General features: G+C 38.7%; 1 protein-coding gene across 1 annotated transcript; it reads right to left on the bottom strand.

Moving 5' to 3' along the window:
- Positions 1-9,458: 9,458 nt before the first annotated feature.
- Positions 9,459-17,995, bottom strand: jam2b (junctional adhesion molecule 2b). Its single transcript, XM_044217842.1, has 10 exons — positions 17,825-17,995; positions 14,697-14,762; positions 13,402-13,512; positions 13,158-13,307; positions 12,368-12,549; positions 12,108-12,216; positions 11,907-12,014; positions 10,569-10,587; positions 10,426-10,468; positions 9,459-10,269 (listed from the first exon to the last, which is right to left on the bottom strand). Exons 1-10 carry the CDS (start codon positions 17,868-17,870, stop codon positions 10,231-10,233), a joined length of 873 nt encoding a protein of 290 aa, XP_044073777.1. The 5' UTR covers positions 17,871-17,995; the 3' UTR covers positions 9,459-10,230.
- Positions 17,996-20,159: the final 2,164 nt, after the last annotated feature.

Raw genomic sequence — 20,159 nt, 5'->3', positions numbered from 1 at the left:
GTTGGTTGATGTAAATTAACATTTTTAAAGAGACATTTTGGGAATATGCGTATTTGCTTTTATGCTTAAAGTTTACATGGGTTACATGTAGCACTATTTCTTCGCTAGGCACAGTAACTTCCTGGAGTCAATGTGAGGTTGCCAGGCAACCAGAGGATACTTCAGGAAGTCACTGCACCCAGCCAAGAAATAGTCCAGCACATAACCCCCCTAAAACTTCAAATTGTAACATTTATTCTCAACATTTACTCTTTAGAGGTGCTGGTAGGCAAATTTTGTTACCTGCATGTGCACAAAGCCATGCTAGCTGTTTCCCTTGTTTCTAGTCGTTATGCTAACCTCCGCTAACCAGCTGCTGGCTCCAGCTTCATATTGAACAGACAAACATGAGAGTGGTATCGATCTTCTCATCTAACTCTCGGCAAGAACTCAAATAAGCATATTTCCCAAAATGTCAAACTGTTCTTTATCCTAACCAACAGTGTAGAACTTTTACAGACTTCTAGTAGGCTAATATAGTTAATATATTAGTTATAAGTTACATGATAATATACTGTATATGTATTGTCTTTTCAATTCCCTGTCGTAAGAGTAATCTATACAGGTAAATTGCAAAGCAGAGTATACAAGAGACCAAAAGTATACAAAAGAGTCTCCAAACCTTCAGTCTGGTAGTCCAACAATAATAAATCTGTAAAAACTCGATGTCCAAATTCATTGCAAGAGTCTAACAATCAGAAATAGTACATTTGTTTTAAATTAGGAGGTCTACCCATAGAAGTCTGTTGGTTGTTCGAGGGATAATCCAGGAAACAACCAATCAATGATCAATGTTTGCTTTCCTTTCTTTTCCACTTAATCAACAACATAGCTTTTCAGCAACCAACCCTAAACTCTCTTTATCGCCATCTTTTTCAGCTTGCGTTGCTCTAACCTGCAGAGTGCACCTGCACACTGAGACACAATAGAAGCTTTATTTCCTGAAGACACACTGTACCACATATGCTACCCTTTCTGCCTCTTTTACTCAGTATCAGATCCTGCTATATTTCTGTAATAAACTCCTGCATTGACTGTGGTTCCGGTGGCTTTTGAATGAATGTCTGTTGCCATTCATCAGCAGCTTGCAGATTGTGCACCGTGCAGCTGATAACATCATACATGCAGTGTCATATTCATTACTTTTTTTTCTTCTCTGGATAAATAGCAAGTACAGTGAGAGGGAAAAAATTCCTCTGGGCAAACATAAATTTTCTCGCTCTCCTTCTCTCCTGTAACATAGTTTGTAGCCATAATACACAGTTCTAATATTGTCCTTGGTTCGATGGATTTCTGCCTGCGCTGCAGAGGAATCATAAGTCTGGAAGTGCAATCAGCGGGAGAGACAGGGAAGAGAGGCACCAAATTCACTGATATTCTTGAAGACAGTGCCAAATGCTCTGCTCAAGGGCTAGCTATCTCTATCGCTATTCTCTACCCATATGCTCGTATATTATGAGGGGTTTTAAGGTCTGCAAGCATGCACAACAAGCTGAAAATAATATTAAATGCAGTGAATATCCCAGGGAGCACAAACCCCCCACACAGACTGTTTCCTGAATATAATAATTTTACATCTCATATTGTTTATGTAGGGTCAAGCAGTTTAGTAATTTGACATGATAAAGACTTCAGTAACACTTAATATATGATAAGGGTACAAAACACAAAATCAAAAATACATATTTTTCCTCTTACCTGTTGTGCTATTTATCCATCTATATTGTTTTAGTGTGAGTTGCCGAGTTTTGGAGATACTGGCCGTAGAGATGTCGGCCTTTTTTTAATAAAATGGAACTATATGGCACTCGCCTTGTGGCACCAAAGAAATACATTTGAAAAACTCAACAGCAATGTCTCTTTCCAGAAATTATGACCCGGTTACTCAAGATAATCAATCCATAATCCATTGTTGTGAGCAGTTTCATGTAGGATTTCTACATGAAACTGCTCACAACAAGGTCTGTGGGACAACAAGAATTTGTTCTGCATTAAACCATACTGAGTTCTTAAGCATGTGTTTTGTTTCCTTATTATGAAGTATTACCAAGAAATCATATTAAATATATTGTTTTTATCAGTAGTTTTGATCCTTCTTCTGTTTTCATTTGCAACCAGATAAGACTTTGTCGAATTTGTCACTATCTCTGGCTCTGATATTCTGCCAAGGTCACTCTGGCTGATGGGGAGGGAGAGCGCCAGGAAGACAACACCACTCACCGAGACAAGAGGTCGCAATCAGAGAGAGCGAAGCTATAATCAAACAAAGACCTCTGGCTGAAAACAGACAAAGCGTGACAAAAGAAAAAAAAAAAACATAATCATAGCTAGGAAGCGAGGAATTTGATAAAAATACATCTGAAGTAAAACCTTTAATCATGCAGGTAGAAAGGGACAAAGGGAAGCTCTGTGGATGAGAAATTAAAAGAAAAAAAGAAAGTACAAACAGAGTGGGAGAGGTGGACAGAAAGAGGAAGACAGAAGGCAGGATTGAGTAGATGGAGGGATGCAGGGTGGTAGTATTTTTTAACATGCTCCAATCAGGGCCAGCACATCAAACGTGGCCTGTTGCGAAAACGCCCTCTCAGTTAATCAGAGCGAAGCAATACAGAGAAAAGTTGGTTGATGCCAGAACAATACTGTGGAAAGCCAGACTCAAATATGCTGTATAAAGAAGGGGATTTGGTGTGTACAGTATACGGAAATGAGGACAGAATTGAGTAAATTCTCCTCCTTACGTAAATCTTTTCCGCATGAAAGACTCTTCCTGTAGACTCTGGGTTTTAATAAGCTGGGGAGGTTTGTTTTCTCCCATCCTGTCTTCAACCAGCTCACTGGGCTGAGCAGGGAAGAGCGAGGAGATGAGTTGTGTCTGAAGGCAGGGTGAGGATGGACTAAGGGAGGATAAAATCAGACTGTCTTCCTCATGTTGCTTGCATTTCGGGGGACGTTCTGCTGGGCACCAGCTCGCTCTGCTCTCACTCTTCACCTTATAATCTTGGTGGCTAGGACAGTCCTATCAGACCATTTTAATGAATCCCAGAAGATTAGGGGACACTCAATTAAACCTGATGCTCTTTTCATTCACCAATCAGCTACAGCATATGGTAAACGTGTGTCCTACCAGGGAGTGTACAAATGACCTCAAATCATTCAATTCCCTGGCAGGCTGTGTGTTTGAATTATAGCATTGTTTTTGAAAATGTGGCCAGGAGAGTTTTGGCCCCTGCCTGTTTTCTGTCACGAATAAATTGTTTCCTGTTCCTTTTTATGGCTTTGATAAATATTCATCTCGCTGATGCGTGCGTCTTGCTGCAGTGCAGTGTGTTACAGAGCTGAGCTGTGAGGGATATTGATGAGCTGTGTGTCTGAGGATGCTCAAATCACACAGCAATCAGACCTCGTCATGGCTCCTGTGGCCAGACGATCAGTGCAGGCTTAACACTCAGGTACATCTTGCCTCCGTTTTTTAACAGGGCATGACTTTTTCAAGCCATTAGCTGGGTAAAGTCATGCCTTGTGATGTTTTCTAAGCTCTGCTCAAGGGACGGAAAGTCAAATCCAATACAGAGGCGTTAAGTAGCATCCAGAAAGTGGTGGGACAGTGCAGCAGCTTGCAGGCAGTAACACACTTCCAGCCAGTGAAATCAGATGGGAGTGGGATTGTGAAAGCCCTTAAATGTGTCTTGGGGGCCGGATAGTGGAGGCTATTATACAAAGAATCATGACAGGAATTCAATAACGGGCTTTTGTCCTGTGAAATTTCACTCTTCCCATAAGGATTCTTCTGTTTTTGCCTCCCTTTCCGCTCCCTCCTCTCTCTTTCCATCCCTCTGCTCATCTGGGGGGAATGAGTTAAAAGCATAATACTGGGAGTACTTGAGTGCTGAGGATTTCTCTTGAATGCTAAACAGTCTTATCAAATAGCACACTGCAGCACAGGATCGTAGGTACTGATGGGCAGTCAGAAGCGGAGCAGACATCTGACAAGTCTGCATACTTAATGCAATACATGCTCTATTTAAACACAACCTACAGACTGATTGGTTATACTTATGGTGTCAGGATATTCAAAACATATTGTAATTAGCTAATTGAGTCTCCTGTCTGTGTTTGAGGCAACACTGCAGACAATCGAGAAGATTATTATTGCTTGTAAATGTAGACCTACATTTAGACATGTTTCATATTAACATTAAATTAAGTGACTGTACTGAAAAGATGTTACTCATAGAGCTTAAACCACTAGAAATGGGCAGCTCTGCAAAGCTTTCAGCAGCTTAATAGTTCACTGTTTTGGTTCTCTGGCTGCACATAAATATTTGACTTATTCTTCTGCCTGGCAACATAAAGGTCAATTAGGATGTAAATCATGTGCAACAGTAGTCTGATAATTAGACTGAACTGCCATTTCATTTCACTTCATTCATTATACTTGAATCACCGAACAAATTGCAGATGTAAGAAGTAATTCTGAGATCTGTGCAGCAGAATCATGCAACATAATTCCTTGCAGACTGGACTGGTAAATGTACATCAGATCTCGGTGTTTGTTTGTTTGTTTTGCCTTTTGTCTTTCTGTCCCCTAGAGTTGAAAACAGCTTCTTGCAGCTTTTAACGAATGATGATTGAGGTTTGTGAATTTGAGTGCTGTGTTTTTTATTGGTCTCTTAAAATGAAAAAAGATTCTTGGTGTTTTTACCAAGAACACAGAAATGTATGCATTGTTCATGAATTGAAAAAACAAAAAACAGTTATTCAATGTATAACTTATTTTTAATTATTATTAAATTACTTGAAAAGCTATGTGTAAATGACAAAATCAAAAATCTATATCTCAAAACCTTTTCCTTGCATCAGTGGTAGAGCTGAAACAATTAATTGCCAAAAACTTAATCTTCAACATTTTTGACAATCGATTTTAGGTCATACTTTTAGCAAACATGCCCGAAAATCATTGATTCCAGCCTCTAAAATGTTAATGTTTGCTTGTATCATTGGTCTTTTATCATAGGAAACTGAATTTCCTTGGGTTTTGGACTGTTGGTCAGACAAGACATTTAAATATGGCAACATGGGCTCTAGGAAATTATGATGGCCATTTTTCACAATTTTCTGACATTTTATACACCAAGTTAATTGAATAACTTAGAAAATAATCGTCACTCTAATAGGTCATAAAAATAATCGTCAGTTGCAGTCCTAGTCAATGATGTAATTTCTCTCAGAGACTTTGAGAATTCAAGTGTAAGTTTAAACATCTTTCTGTTTGATAAAAATCTGATCTGTTGAATAGATTTGTTAACCAATTTGTTAATTACGCTGTTTGTTTTTTTTAAATACTTCTACTATTAGCAAACCTACTTGGCATTCAGGACACAGATATCGTGTAATGCTCAAATTACAGTCTCTCTCTCTCACACACACACACTTACACAGACAAAACATTTCATCTGTATAACACTCTGCCTACACTGTTCCTATTCGAGCTCAAGAAGCACAGAGCTGCTGTGGGAGTGTAAGTCCTGACTGATTGCTTGTGCAGGAGGTCAAGCTATGTGTGTGAGTGTAGTTGCAAAAAAGTGGCATTTCCATCCTCCAACTATTGTAATTACACATACCAGTCTTGTCAGTGAACGATGCTAAATAACTGACAGACAGAAAACAGAGAGTACAAATAGCAAACTTTCTCTCTGCTCCTCGTCTCGGTTTCACACACACACACACACACAGCAATACTCTGAGCATTGTAAGAGAATCTCAGTATAAAGATTTAATGAAACAGTAGGGGATGTCGTCTGGTGGGGTTTAAATGTTTAAATGTTGCTATTTCTTACTGCTACAGCAGGAAGAAAGAGTTTCCTGTGGTAATCCCTGTGTCAGTGGTCTTCTTCCTGCTCCCTTTGCCGCAACAATTTCCCCAAGGCATAAATACATCAGCGTCTGTATGATGTAAACTTTGCATAACCCAAGAGGTGCTAATTCGGTAAATATGCTACGAACTGGGTGGCAGAGAGCGATGTAGGAACAACACCAGAAACAAAGAAACAATACTCACAAATAAAAACTGGCAGAGACAGATTTCTTTTATTTTTTTTAGCAGAAAAATTGTTGTAAAAAGGGAAAAAAGCAACTTAATCCCTGAGGGGTGTTTTGCCATGTGCTGAGAGCATTGTGCCACCTTTTTTCAGGGGAGCTCAACTCACAGAGTGCATTGTGCACCAAATGTGGTACCAGGCTGCAGAGGAAGGAGATCTTAGAGGAAACCTGGTTTGAGGTTTAATTTAAAATCTAAGAAAACAGTACTACTGACATAGATTTCATTTGACAGCCACCGCCTACTCACACTCAAATGCTCTCTATCTCTCTCTCTCTCTCTCTCTCTCTCTCTCTCTCTCTCTCTCTTTCTCACTCACTTATTTTCACACTCTCTCGCTCCTCTGTCGCTATCTGACATATACACACACTTACAAAAATGTGATGTAACAGCCCCCTTGAGCCTTAATGCAGGACGAGCATCCATAAAGAAGGCCTGTTCAGATGTTCAAAGGAAACCACAAAAAATAACTATCTGGTAGTTGAGCAGTGCCATTAACCAGCCACCAGATATGGATGTTATAGGGTTTGTGTGTGTGTGGCTGGAGAAATCATTTGGGTACTTCCAGTCACAGACGAGAGTCATCTATTCCATGGAGCTCTGTGTGTCTGTATGCTGATATAACCATTGCAAAGGACAACCAGGAAGTCCAGTTGGCTGATTTGTATGTGTGACGTTTCCTTTCCACTGACGCATTTAAATGAGTTGAGTTATAATCCACTATGTAATGTGTTCAGGGTCAGCTCCAGAACAACTTAGACAGGAGGGCAAATGTAATGTACTAGAAGTACATTTACTCAGGTACCGGTACTTTACTTAAGTATAATTTAGAGGTAGTTGTACTTTACTTGAGTATTTCCATTGTATGCTACTTTACATGATGCTACTATACTCCTGAAAAAGGTTTAATCAGGCAAAATAATAGAAAATATCTGTGGGGGTGGACAATGGGTGTACAGGGCCTTTGAGCTACCCAACAGTTTACAAAATATTTAATAATTAATTATCTCCGTCTCAACCAGCTACATTAAAATGCGTCTTTATTGTAATCACATCAATAATAATAATAATTCACTAATGTGATAGATTTAACATTCTGAAATTCTGCATGTTGAGTACTTTTACTTTTGATACTTTATAACTACATTTTGCTGATGATACTTGTATATGTACGTATGTACATGTATACCGTACTTTTACTCAAGGAGAATTTTTAATGCATTCATATTTTTACGTTGTGGTATTGATACTTTTACGTAAGTAAAGGATCAGAATACTGTATCCACCAAAATACAAATGCAGAAACACAAAACCAACACAGCAATTGTTCATTTCAGTGATAACAGGTTGACAAGAATACAGAAAAAAAACTGACGGGTTGCCTGAATGAGCATCGTTATTCAGGCTATATCCATTTTAAAATATCAATATTTTTTACAATCTGTGGAGAAGCCCAAACTGTCTCTTCCGAGGGGCTTGCCCCCCCGGGCCTCCTCATGGTGGCGACACTGGTGTGTTTGCCATTTTGTAGTGTTGTCCAAATGTCTAGTGCAAATTATTATAACCTATACAATGGACAAAAAGTACTGTAGTGTACATCTGAGGGTCACTATTTGAGAGCTAATTCCCACCATGCGTTGCTCAAGGGGGGAAGAAATTTGTCTGCACAATGCATGAAAGAAATGACTCAATTAGTGTCCCATATGTATGTTTATCATTTTGCCAACCACACATTATATTGTCCTTTTCACAGAACTCCCTACAAATAGAGTAGTGAGTAGTGAATGAGGGATTTTTTTTTACCCAGACGTGGGCTCATAAATACCTCCCGAAGAACCATTCTACAAATTCAAAATGCATTGTCATTATGCTAAAACCAATGCAGTTCTCATTGAGGTTACAGTTTTTACACACAAGTGACAGACTGTGAAACAACATTTGCATATTTTAGAGCTCGGCTGATGTCCTTTCTTTGCAGCCAGAGTGGTTGATCAGAAAGGTTTCAGCTACCAAACAGCCATTTTAGCAGATCAATATGAGTCACTTAATGTCATCATTGGCGAAGGTTATGACCATGTACGAGAATAGATCAATGTTACTGGTTCCAGACACTGTCTGCATTGTAGCAGTTACAGATCATGCACATGCCAGATGTAAAGACATCCAAATTGTGTATAAACACGAACAGTAGTCAAATCTTTAAATCATGAGATGCATCTTCTTTAAAACCACATGGAAGTGAAGCTGCAGGAAATCATTGCTTTCTAAGACTTTTAATTTATGAGCAGCACAATAAGGAAACGAGTCCAAACAGAGGAGAACAATAGCGCTACTGTTCACGGACAAATAATGGATCAAAGCTGGCATCATGTAGCTATAGGCCTGCATGCAGTCTGTGCTGGTGTGACCAGATACAGTCAGTGCTGTGGTGCCATCTAGTGGTCAAAAGAGAAAGAAAAGATCTGAGTACTTCTTCCACCACTGGTAATAAGGCACCAATTGTGCACAGCACAGGGAATTTCCTATAAACACATAGCAACCATTGTTTGGCACGGTTTGCCTTTTTCTAACATGGAGGAAAATGAGGGAGGACATTGTGAAACTTGTATTAAATGTTACATAAATTAAAAGAATGTTTTAAATACATGTAGTAAGAATAAGCAATAAACAAGACGAAGAGTCTACAGCCATGCTAGCAGCTTTGTGAGGTTGTACTTAGGCTAAGTGGTTCTGAACTAGCATTAGCATACTAGCGGCCTGCTAACATTCTCACAACATGGATTTATTAAGAGATATATGTGTATGTATGTAGATATATATCTTATAATACACCCATGGATGACAATACTAACATGCTGATGTTTAGCAGGTATGATGTTTACTATCTTAGTTTAGTGTGTCGCTTAGCATGCTAACATTTGCTAATTAGCACTACACATAAGTACAGCTGAGGCTGATGGGAATGTCATTAGCTTTGTAGGCAAATGTCTTTAATTCACATTTGACTTGATGATGGCGCTAGATTTAACGTCTAGCACAAAGTTATTACAATTCATCCTTTCATAGCAATCCATTAAATAGTTGTTGAGATATTTCAGCCATGTTGCTACCGTGGTAAAAATATATGTTGCGATCAGGATTAAATGACATTGTAAAAAGCTATGACACATAGGCCTACTATATATCCAAACAATGTCTTCTTCATCTTTAAATGCATGTAGATGTGTTTAACACATGACATTGATGAAATCTCCATAATGCCTCATATTCTCTCTGCCTGGCTGTGTACCACCCATAAGCCAATAAACTGTGTAGCTTGAAATCCAATGTGCTAATTGTTTTCCTCTTTCTTTATTGATCAAGAGATAGACTCATCAAAATAGTATCAAAGATTTTAAAAGCTTCCAGAGCGCCATTCAGTGTGTGCAGACACCTGTTCATTTGTCACTCAATTCACATTATTTGAATTTATACAGCTGAAGTTTAAACAAAGAACAATTATGAGATCAACACACAAACATGTTTTTAAAAAATATATAAAAATGACAAAGAGAAAAAAATAACTTCATATAAAACAACATCTCTGCATCTACATATAAATGAAAGGCAATAAGAAGGATACAATCTATACAGTATTTGCCATAATCAGTGTGGATGAATAACACTTAATTGCCTATAAGTGGCACAAGAGCTAAAACTTAAACTGAAGCACTGGACTTGGCCCCTTGAGTGTGAGAAGACTTGAAAAACTAAGATTTTAAAAATGTCTTGACACACTCAAGAAGAATATGATAATGAAACATATGTTGAAAGAGCTGAGTTAAACCTTGAATTTACAGTAATGTTAGTTTGTAGTAGATATGAAAGTAGTAACTCTTCCAAACTGTAAGCGCATAAATGCCAGTGTTTAGGAAACAAGGTTTTTGCTAAATCTTGTTTAACTCGTTTTTGCTTGACTGTGTGTCCGTCCCTGAAAGCAGTGAGCAGCCGTCCAAAAGCAAGGCGTCGGTCGAGTAATTCCCCAGTGTGTTGCACAAAAGTGTACACTTTAGATTTTGGATGGTTTGAAGTGAAAGTGAGAGATTTTTTCACCCTCAGATCATGAAGGACTGAGCTTGTTTGTAGTGCTTGAGCTGTAGAGAGCAGAGAGACATTCAATGAAACATTTCCTGTAATTACCTAGGGACCAGTGTTATCAGCAACTTATCAACAGAATTTAATGGCAACCCAAAAACATGGCAGCAAGCAAAACAAGCCCTGACACAATAACAATTCCTCTGATCACTCACATTGCGGATGGGAGGAGGAGGAGGAGGGTTGTAGGACTTGGTGCTGAAAGACAAAGGGTGGCAGTTCAGTCTGAGCTCATTACCAGTCAGTAACACACAGCTACAGGCAAAACAAGAGCCAGACTGAAATGTGAAACCCTCACCTTTTTGTTTTCTTGTTCTCTGTTCAAAGAAACAACAAAGGAGAAAAGGTCAAGTTAATAATTTTTCATGATCACTACCATACTTGCCAAAGAAGCTGGACATTTGTCTCTTTGTCTGTTGGCCATGGTGGACAATAATTAGTATATTTAATCAAGTATGCATTAAGAGTTGTGCTTCTGTCCACCTGACAAATGTAAGTCCAATATTCACTCTCTTTTAGCTCTCTTGAGGTAAATATCTGTCTCTTTAGCTGCTAAATGCTCCACTATGTTCACAAGATAGTCGCTAACTGTGTCTGTCTGCTGTTTGGTGCTGGGCAGGTAGTCTACAGTGGGTTTTTAGAGCTTTTTAACTGAAAACAGCTGCCTGCTGCAGCTGGAAACAAGGCGAATAAGAGCAATTAGACTGAAGCAAAACCGAAACGTTGCCTTTAAATCAAAACAATGAGCTGAAAAACATTAAAACACTCCCTACAGCTGAGGGAAACTGCAGTGACAGGTGATAACTATCTGTGAGTTAGTCACTACGAGGGATGCCTTTTACATTCACATTGCCATTTTTTCCATTGTTTATATAAAAATGTTGTATGTGTGCAAAAGTGCATTTTGCAGATGATATTTTGGTACTTTTACTTAAGCAAGATTTTGAATGTAAGACCTTTACTTGCAGTGGAGCATATTTACATTGTGGTATTTATACTTTTTTATACTTAAGTAAAGGCGACTTTACGACTGTCTGTAGGTTAGCACACATTTAGTTTACAGCCTGTACACAAACTAATACTCTTTCCAGCCCTTTGCTGGGCCCATCACTTAATCATAGTTTTTATATTTTAGACTTTTGCGTGGAAGATTACAATTGACATTAGCAATGCTTTCTTTTAAACATAAATAGAGTTGAAAAACCTAGCAGGTTACCTGTTATCATGGTAAATCATAAAAAATATTCTCTATCCTCTTGTGTAGAGGGAATTAAAATTTTAACTTGTTTCACAAAATGCATCTTCATTCCTTGACCCAAATAAAGAGGGAAGATGAAAGACGGAAATCTGATCTGGTTGCCATATTTGTCTGGATCAATTGACACACACCTTGAGAAACAAGTCAAAACTCTCCCAAAGGGAATATTTATTGTATCGGCAGGATAGAAAAGAGGTTGAGATTTATGGATATGCTTTTACAAAAACAGGTTTATTAAATGACCTTCCAGATTTTTATACTTTATTGGTCTGAATCAAATGTTTCAATAATGCAAACGTCTCAAATGTAAAATCAATGACTGCATGACAGGCACACACACTCTCACTCACACACACAGAGCATCATCGCACTACTCACTCTTGCAGCAACCTCGGCGTCGGCAGACACACACACAGATGCAGCAGAAAAGGACGAGTGTCAGAAAACCTGCAGCACCTGCTATCAGAATCGTCATATTCAAAGGATCTAGAAAGAGGGGAAAGAGAGTGTTTCCTCAGTCTTACATGAGTGGAGCGTGATGTGTAAACTCCAAAGAGGAGTTGTACCAAAACCACTTACATTCAATAACTTTCAGTTGTTGGGCCACACAGCTCTTGGGCGCCCCCGCACTGTTGGAGGACTCACAGCGGTACATGCCTGCGTCTGTTTTAGACACACTCTTAAACTTCTGCTCCAGACAAAGAAAAGGTGAGAGTTTAATTAAAGAGAGGAGAGCAACAGATGTGTACACATGTGTACATATCTGTGTTTATACACTCCTGGGTTAAGCGTGTGTGCCTGTTGTACACGAGTATTTGCACATTTTTGTGTGTGCTCACCAGTGTGCCCTTGTTTGTGTTGATGCTGTATGGAGTATCTGCTGTGGCCGTCAGAGCCTTGTTGTCTTTGTACCAGCGGTAGGTGGCAGGAGGCACACTGAGTTTGTCCTTACAGAGAAGCTCCAGCTCTGAGCCCACAAACACAGAGCTCGGCACCTCGCAGGACGGGACATGAGGAGGCACTGCGGAGGCAGAGAGGAAAAACATATATATTTGATGACTCATCTTGAACTCAGGGCGGTTGCATAAATTTATCCGATCAAATGTGATTTGGGGTGACAGGCTAACCCCTCCCATCATGTAAAACTGCACTTGACCACTGGCTAGTGGGAACCTAGCAGAGCAATATTCATAGTAGGAGGAGGTGTGTGTTTGAATTTCAGCTGGCAAAAACTTTATTTACATTTCCAAAGAATGTGGTTGAGGTCTAATTTATTAATTTAACCCTTATCCTCCACTTCCTGGGTGAGGGAGGTGTGTGTGGAGTCAGTCCTTTACAGCTCTGTATCTCTCCGCAGGATTTAAAATTTGATTGATTTTGATCTTATAACTTAATCCTGCCCACATATACTGTTTCACTCAGAAATATGTCACATTACAGAAGCTAGAGATGCTGCCATTTCACTGTGACTTTAAAGGCACCATTTAATGTGTGACATGCTTTCCTGGACAAAACCAAGCAAATTTCAGAAGTTTACTGTTTATTTGTTTCACACAAATACATACCCACTCACCCTCACATATGCATATTTACATATTCACAAAAACACATAAAGGTTTCCCATCATACCGAGCACATTGAGGGTTACAGTAGCCTCTCCGAGGTTGACGTGGTCCTCGCTGGCAGTCACCTCGCAGCGGTATTCCCCCGAGTCTTTCTGAGTAACAGAGTGTATCGTCAGCGTCGCGCCCTCTATCTTTGCCCGTCCTGCATAAGACCCTGTAGTGGAAGGTAATGGAAAGATGATATAGGATGGACAAAGCTTAAATAAATGCTAAACAAAGTGAAGCAGTGAAGGTTTGTCATCACTTACCAGTAAATTTGTCATTAAAATACACAAATGTCACCCCCTTTCCTTTCTTCTTCCACTCGATTCGAGGGCTCTGATCTTTCTCTGTCCTGAACTCACAGGCGAGCACAGCATCTGGAAAGACAAAAGCAGCAAAATGACATATCAATCCACAGTATATATACTTTTGGCCTTGTTTGAATTTGCAAATAATTTGTCCCATTATTTGGTTTAAATAATGTAAAAAATGTTTTTGCTCATTTCCTGTATCAATTTCGCAATTTGTTTTTAGCATGAAATTAGATATCTGCTGTTTTCCCTTTATCTTGGTTGATTTTCCAAGAAAATATTCTGAAATATATATCTGTAATTCTCATTAAAGAAGACATGAGGTAATTTAAGGTGTAATTATGTAAATCTGTTCACATCCTGCATAAATCTGTTGTCTGTTGATTTGACTGATTTGTTTTGGAATGAGAGATGCAAATCAGAAAAGCAAATATCAGATGTAATACCTCTCTTCCTGTCTCTTCCTAAATGTCAAATCAAGTCATTTTATATAAATATTTCTATAGCCCAATATCACAAATCACAAATTTGCCTCAATCTGTACAACATACACCACCCTCTATCCTTAGACCCTTTTAAACTCCCCGAAAAAAACTTTTAACTAGGAAAAAATTCAAGAAAACTCAGATGTGGTGGGCATTAAATATCATTTATATTAATACTAATCACTCCTGCACTACTCCTTTTTTTAAAAATATAGAAAACTGTTATCTGATTACTGTTCAGATGCACCTATGCATAATGCGAATGTCACCAGATTAGTTGTGAGCAGTTTCATGTATGAACTTTTTTCTTTCTACCGATAGCTCGTACATGAAACTACTCACAACAAATCTGTGGATTATCTTGAGTAACAGTCATGGTTTCTGGAAAGAGGCGTTGCTGATGAGTTTTTTCAAATGTTTTTTTTTTTTTGGTGCTTTGAGCACCACAAGCCAAGTGCCATCTAGTTCCATTCAAAAAAAGGCAGAAATCTCTATGGCCGATATCTCCAAAACTCAGCACCAAAACAATCTAGATGGATAAATAGCACTACAGGTAAGAGGAAATATATGTAATTTTGATTTTGGAGTGAACTGTCCCTTTAAGTTGCTCTTAAAAATAAAACAATAAATAAAATATTAAAGATAAGACAAATGTTAAATGAGACCAAAAACTTCCATCATATTAGACAATTTTGTCCTTTACACTTGTGGTAATTTTAAAGACGATCAAATGATAGTCAGAAAAGCAGCAGTGCACAGTCTCACCTGTGTGCTCGTGGACCTCCACTTTGGGTTTACTGCTGCTTACTGTCACTGACAGACAGACAGGACCTGCAGGGGTGAGAGGGGTGGGAGGACAGTTTTTTACCGCCAGGTCAAGTACAACAATCTTACTGCTGCTCACATTATTGACAAGAACACGAATCACATCTCTCTGTATTTAACATGCTAAATATATCTATAGTTTCAGAATGTGGGCATGTTAGGGCCAGAGACCAGAAGCACAAACAGACACGTAAACAGGATAAAAAGCCCATGAGAATGAGTCACATCCTACACATACCACGCATGGATCCTCACATCCTCACCATAGAGGAAAAAAGTACAACATTCATTTCCTACAACAGAATTTGTGCATATCTACACACAGAGAGAGAGAGAGACACAGAGTGTGTAGCTACATCCTGGTGGTGCCAGGAGCGGTGATGTGCAGGAATGCAGGTGATGGATGACTCTGACAAGCTGCCTTAATCCTGACCTGATAAACTCTTTTAGTGATCTATCCCTTTAGCAAGCACACACACACACACACTCACACATACAGAGCAGAGCCTACGTCCCCTCACAAAAATGCACAGAAGTATACAAACACACTGTACATACAAATGAAAAACACACACACACACATACAGACATTTAAAGTGATAAACCGCCCAAAATCTTTTGAGTATCAAAATAGCTTTAATGGTGGTTGTAAAATGTTTGTACTTTCCTTCACAAAGAATAGCAGCCATCTTAAATTCATGCCTATTATTATTGCTAAAACAAAAATCAAAGCTTTACCAAAAAGGAAGCTTCAAGGAGGGTGAGAGTGTGACAAAGCAGCCTGTCGTTTTATCACATGGATGGGCAGCAGGAGAGGTGGACTATGCTGCAGATGTGTGAAGTTTCTATTGATGTTATACAGCTTTTTATGTTGTGAAAACTTAAATCTTAAACTGCCATAAATCCATTGTAACTAAGTATAAGTAAGTTGTTAATAAGTAACAACATAAATTCTTGGTGGAGCATCTCTTAAGGAGTTTTTATTTAAGAAATATTAATGCATACGCCTTCTTTGGTATTATGAAGAGAACATTTGGGAATGTGTGTGTGTGTGTGTGTCCATGCATGTGTGCACCACACATGCATGGAAAGCATGCTTTTCTTACACAGACAAAGCAGCTCTTTGTGACAGTAACCTTACCCCTCTCAGCTGGCACAACACACACACACAGATATCTGTATTACACACTTATAGGATCTACACCGATTGAACCCTTAACCCTAACCCTCTGCGTCTGCTTTACTTCGACCCTCAGCCTAACCTAAACCTGATTCTGGTTCTAACTAGACCTGATCTTTGCCATGAGCTAATCTTAACCTACTGTATATAAACAGGAAACATATGTGAATATACATGCAATATATTTTAGAATATATTCCAAACAATAAATGTCTGGTTCATGTTATTGACATACAGTACGATATGGTCCATAATAATTGTCATTGGTGTTTTAAATGGAATAAATTTGAAATGTCGTTATTATATATTTTTGATTATTGCAAAACAAATTCAAATGCATTGTTTTAGTAAAAACATTAGAAAGTGGTCAAACTCAATATTACCAACTATGCCATGCCATTATCATGCACTGGATGTTAATGAAAAGTCTATTTTTCCCCAAATATTCCAAACACGTTTCTTTATCAGCCTTTGTCCTAATTGAGGATCGGGATTCAATCTTTTTATCTCCGTGAGGACATTTGGTCCTCATGAGTAAATACAACAAAGATCAAAACACACACACACACACACACGTCAACACAGCAACTTCAAATGCATTTTTCCAGAGAGCAAGTGGCCATTTTCATCTCAGTCCAATTAACAACAGGGTCAGTTGGGGGCTATCTTCAAACTGAAACGGTGGGATCTCAGACTCCTCCGCGGGCCATGTGATGTATCTCATCAGCCTGTGGATCTCGGGTTCAAACGGCATCAGAGTGGGTTCAGTGTAAACATGAAGTCCAGCCACAACCACTCCCTGCACAATCTCAGCCCCTGATGCAGGCCCTGAACACATCACACCTCCTCCCCGAAGTGTGGGGGCTTAACATGCACGAACTCAATCACACAAACTAATGATCAATAAAACATTATAACAAACCAATCCGTTCTGCTTCATGCTTAAAGCATAAGGCGTTATACAGTTCACAATTTATTGCCAATATGCAATATACAGTAAATCTCAGCTAATCTGTTGCACCATGCCACTTAAAAACATGCATCACTTAAAGAAAACGTCTCTTTTATCATAACACTTTTCTCAATTAAAAAGTACATTTGTCAAAAATCACATAATTATCCTGCATTTCTGAGGGATTGTACAAAAATTATTAAGGTCATTCCTTTTTTGTTTTTGCTGAAAAAAAAACAGATTTATATTTTATTTAAATTTTCCCTTGCAGATTAGTTGTTAACAAATACCATTAACATGTTAAGGTCAATTTTTAAGGTCACACCAGCTTATTCTTTATGCTTTACCTCTTAATAATGGTGAACTGAGTTGTATCAATACTGTAGATATTGGGGTGAGTTTATTGCAGTTTCTTTCAAGAGGTGGGTCCAAATAAAATGTTAATAACACTGTGGATGGTCTAGCTTTTTTTAAAGTGAAAAATAAGGTTCAACCCCCCTCCCTTACCAGTAATTTTCATACAGTGCCTAAGTATCTCCTTTGGTATAGGATTTAAAAAAATTTCTTGTTTCTTCTATTCACAACTTTAGAAACTTTCCCATTTTTTTTCTTAAATTGATTTTACTGACATAAAGGACCATTTGAAGTGAAATAAAATATCTGAGACAATAGAATTCCTTGTGAAAATGTGGAGGAATATTATAGTCCTATTAAAAACACACCAGACTGAGGAAATATTGACTAATTTAAGTTACAAGACGTTCCGTCTTAACACATATGCCTGTTTACTTGGCCTACTTTTAAACAGCCTAATGCACTTCTTTCTCTGAAAACTTCTAGCAGTTGTCTGTTATGGTGTCTAAGCCTCTTTTCCCGTCATTAATAACGTTGGTAAATTATTTAATAAAGTTTCTAAAACCAGAAAAAAAAACTCACTGTGCAGTAAAGTGATGAGAAGAGGCAACATTTTCACGGTGTTCATGTTTAGTCACGGTGGGTTCAGATCCGTCCTGAGGTCTGTGGGTGTCCGCCGTGTCTGGATGAGATTAGTTTTTCTCCAAACTCTCTGCAGCTTCTTCGACTTTCATCTGCAGCACGCGCGCGCGCTCTCACGCATCCTGGACAACTGACGGGGAGCGCGCGCAGGCGGCTGCTGTCTCGAGACTGAAGTTCAGAGAGACCACTGCCCTCTCGGCAGGCAGAGCACACAGGGGAAACATGAGCGCGTTTTAGTTTGACACGGGTCTGTTTTTTGATCTGCCCTGTTGGTGTTGTTAGTATCTCATACAGGATCATTAGGACAATATTCAAACGCCTCTGATGTTTCCTAGTTTATTTGGGTTTATTTGACATTATGAGAAAGATAATATTACAACTTAAAAAATGTCCAGGATGAAGTAGTAAAGTCCAAGATACAAACAGAGCAAAGATGCAGGATGTCCGGGTGTAAAAGCATCATACAACCAAGAACTATCAAACCAGAGGTGGAAAGTAACTAATTTACTCAGTGGGTATTATAATGAGTATTTTTGTAATCACATTGTATCAAAGACAATGTGAAAACAATGTGACAACGTGAAAGGTGTCACTTGTAGTAATGAACCAGAATTATCACCTGAATGTGCAGCTCCCCTCAGCTGTAAAGAGCTTGATAGTGAGTTTCAGCTCATCGTTTAGCTCTCTGGCCCCAACTTTACTGTTTTGGTTCAGTCTCATAGTGCAGCAAACAACAGACAGACATAGTTAGCGCCTAGCTGGTGAACATCGTGGAGCATTTAGCAGCTAAAGAGCCAGATATTCCCTCAGGAGTTGGTGGAGACCAAAAACGGAGCTAAAAGAGAGTGAATATTGGACTTACATTTTTTAGGTGGACACAAACACAACTCCAGTGTTGCTCCGTAACTGCTGGATGTGTAAATAAGCAACTGTTTGCTCTATCAACTTAAAAGGTTACAGCTTGTTTTTAAGTTATTGCATTTAAGTACAATTTTGAGGTACTTTACTTGAGTATTTTCACTTTATGCTACTTCATACTTCTTCTCCACTACATTTCGCCAAATGTACTTTTTTTCTCAGCTATAGTTACTAGTTACTTAAGATTTTACAAAAAACATATGATCAGTTTATAAAATATGACACATTCTCCTTGTTCACAAATCTGCAGAGAAAACTAAGTCAGTTTTTTAGAAAGAAAGAAATACAGTCTCACTTTAATCTTAACTACCTTTTGCATTTATTCTGGGGTTTTTCTGACATCATTTCTTAAAAACATGTAATCCTCCATCTGAATTTAAAAGACGATAATCATCATGGTTACAGTTGAGAGTTTTCCACATGTCAAGAGAGATGGGTGTAATAGGAGGTGCAGAGACGGGACAGCTGCTGGCTGAGCTACTGTGTCCTTGGCTATTAGGTTTCTCACCACCAGCGCTCACACAACGGCACATTGTTGCTCGTTCTGGTTAATGTGCACACATGCTTACATTTGTGGTCACTTGCACACACACATGGTCACATGCAGACATGTGTGCATGAACACACACGCAGAAAAAGAGATAAACACAATGTCACAAAATCTCTGCTGCAGCACCTGTTCATGAGCAACAACCCCAGCTGCTCTGCTGTGAGCAGGACACACTGATGTCATGTTACACACTATAACACACACACATCCATAACAACACAGCTCAGTGACCTCTGCTCACTTTACAAAAAAACATGTTTTACATAAACGATCTCTCCCACATGGTGAATCTTATATGAACCAAACATACATGAAGGGGTGACTTTAAATGCACTGGGATCAGCTCAACAGCTGTCCTCCTCACACTTGACTGCACAAAGTTCAACAACATGCTGTGGCAGGTTTGTGCCAACTAGGATTAAATCATGGTTCCTTTTGTTGATTCTACTGCACCAATACGTTAACCCTAGTTTAAAGCTAAACAGGAGCTAATTTTAAAGTGTGATGTGTAAAATCGATGGAGTTTCCTTTAAATTAACTTTAACAGTTTAATGTTCAAATCTGGTGAGATTTTGCACAATATACAGCAAAATGAGCAAGTGCCTTCTAAAACAAAATAAGGGTAAAACTCACAGACTTAAAAAAAATAATTTAAAGTTTTAAAGGTCCAGTATGTAGGATTTAGTGGCATCTAGTGGTGCAATTACAGTTTTGCAACCATTTGAATACCGCTTGCTTCACCCTATATATATATACATATTCCATTTCTGCCAATAGCTCCTCCTAAATGTTACACACTGGACCTTT

The sequence above is a fragment of the Siniperca chuatsi genome, linkage group LG12 (genome assembly GCF_020085105.1).
Source record: "Siniperca chuatsi isolate FFG_IHB_CAS linkage group LG12, ASM2008510v1, whole genome shotgun sequence".
NCBI lineage: Eukaryota > Metazoa > Chordata > Actinopteri > Centrarchiformes > Sinipercidae > Siniperca > Siniperca chuatsi.
The sequence above is the reverse complement of the archived record's forward strand: the minus strand, read 5'-3'. Positions and strand labels throughout refer to the sequence as shown.

What these genes read in the sequence shown, in the direction of transcription:
- jam2b (XM_044217842.1), bottom strand. Translation starts at nt 17,870, where the DNA reads ATGAACACCGTGAAAATGTTGCCTCTTCTCATCACTTTACTGCACA. An exon ending in TGTAACCCTCAATGTGCTCG is followed by an intron (nt 12,550 to 13,157) that starts GTATGATGGGAA and finishes CTGCCTCCGCAG; the next exon opens with TGCCTCCTCATGTCCCGTCC. An exon ending in ACAACTGAAAGTTATTGAAT is followed by an intron (nt 12,015 to 12,107) that starts GTAAGTGGTTTT and finishes CCCTCTTTCTAG; the next exon opens with ATCCTTTGAATATGACGATT.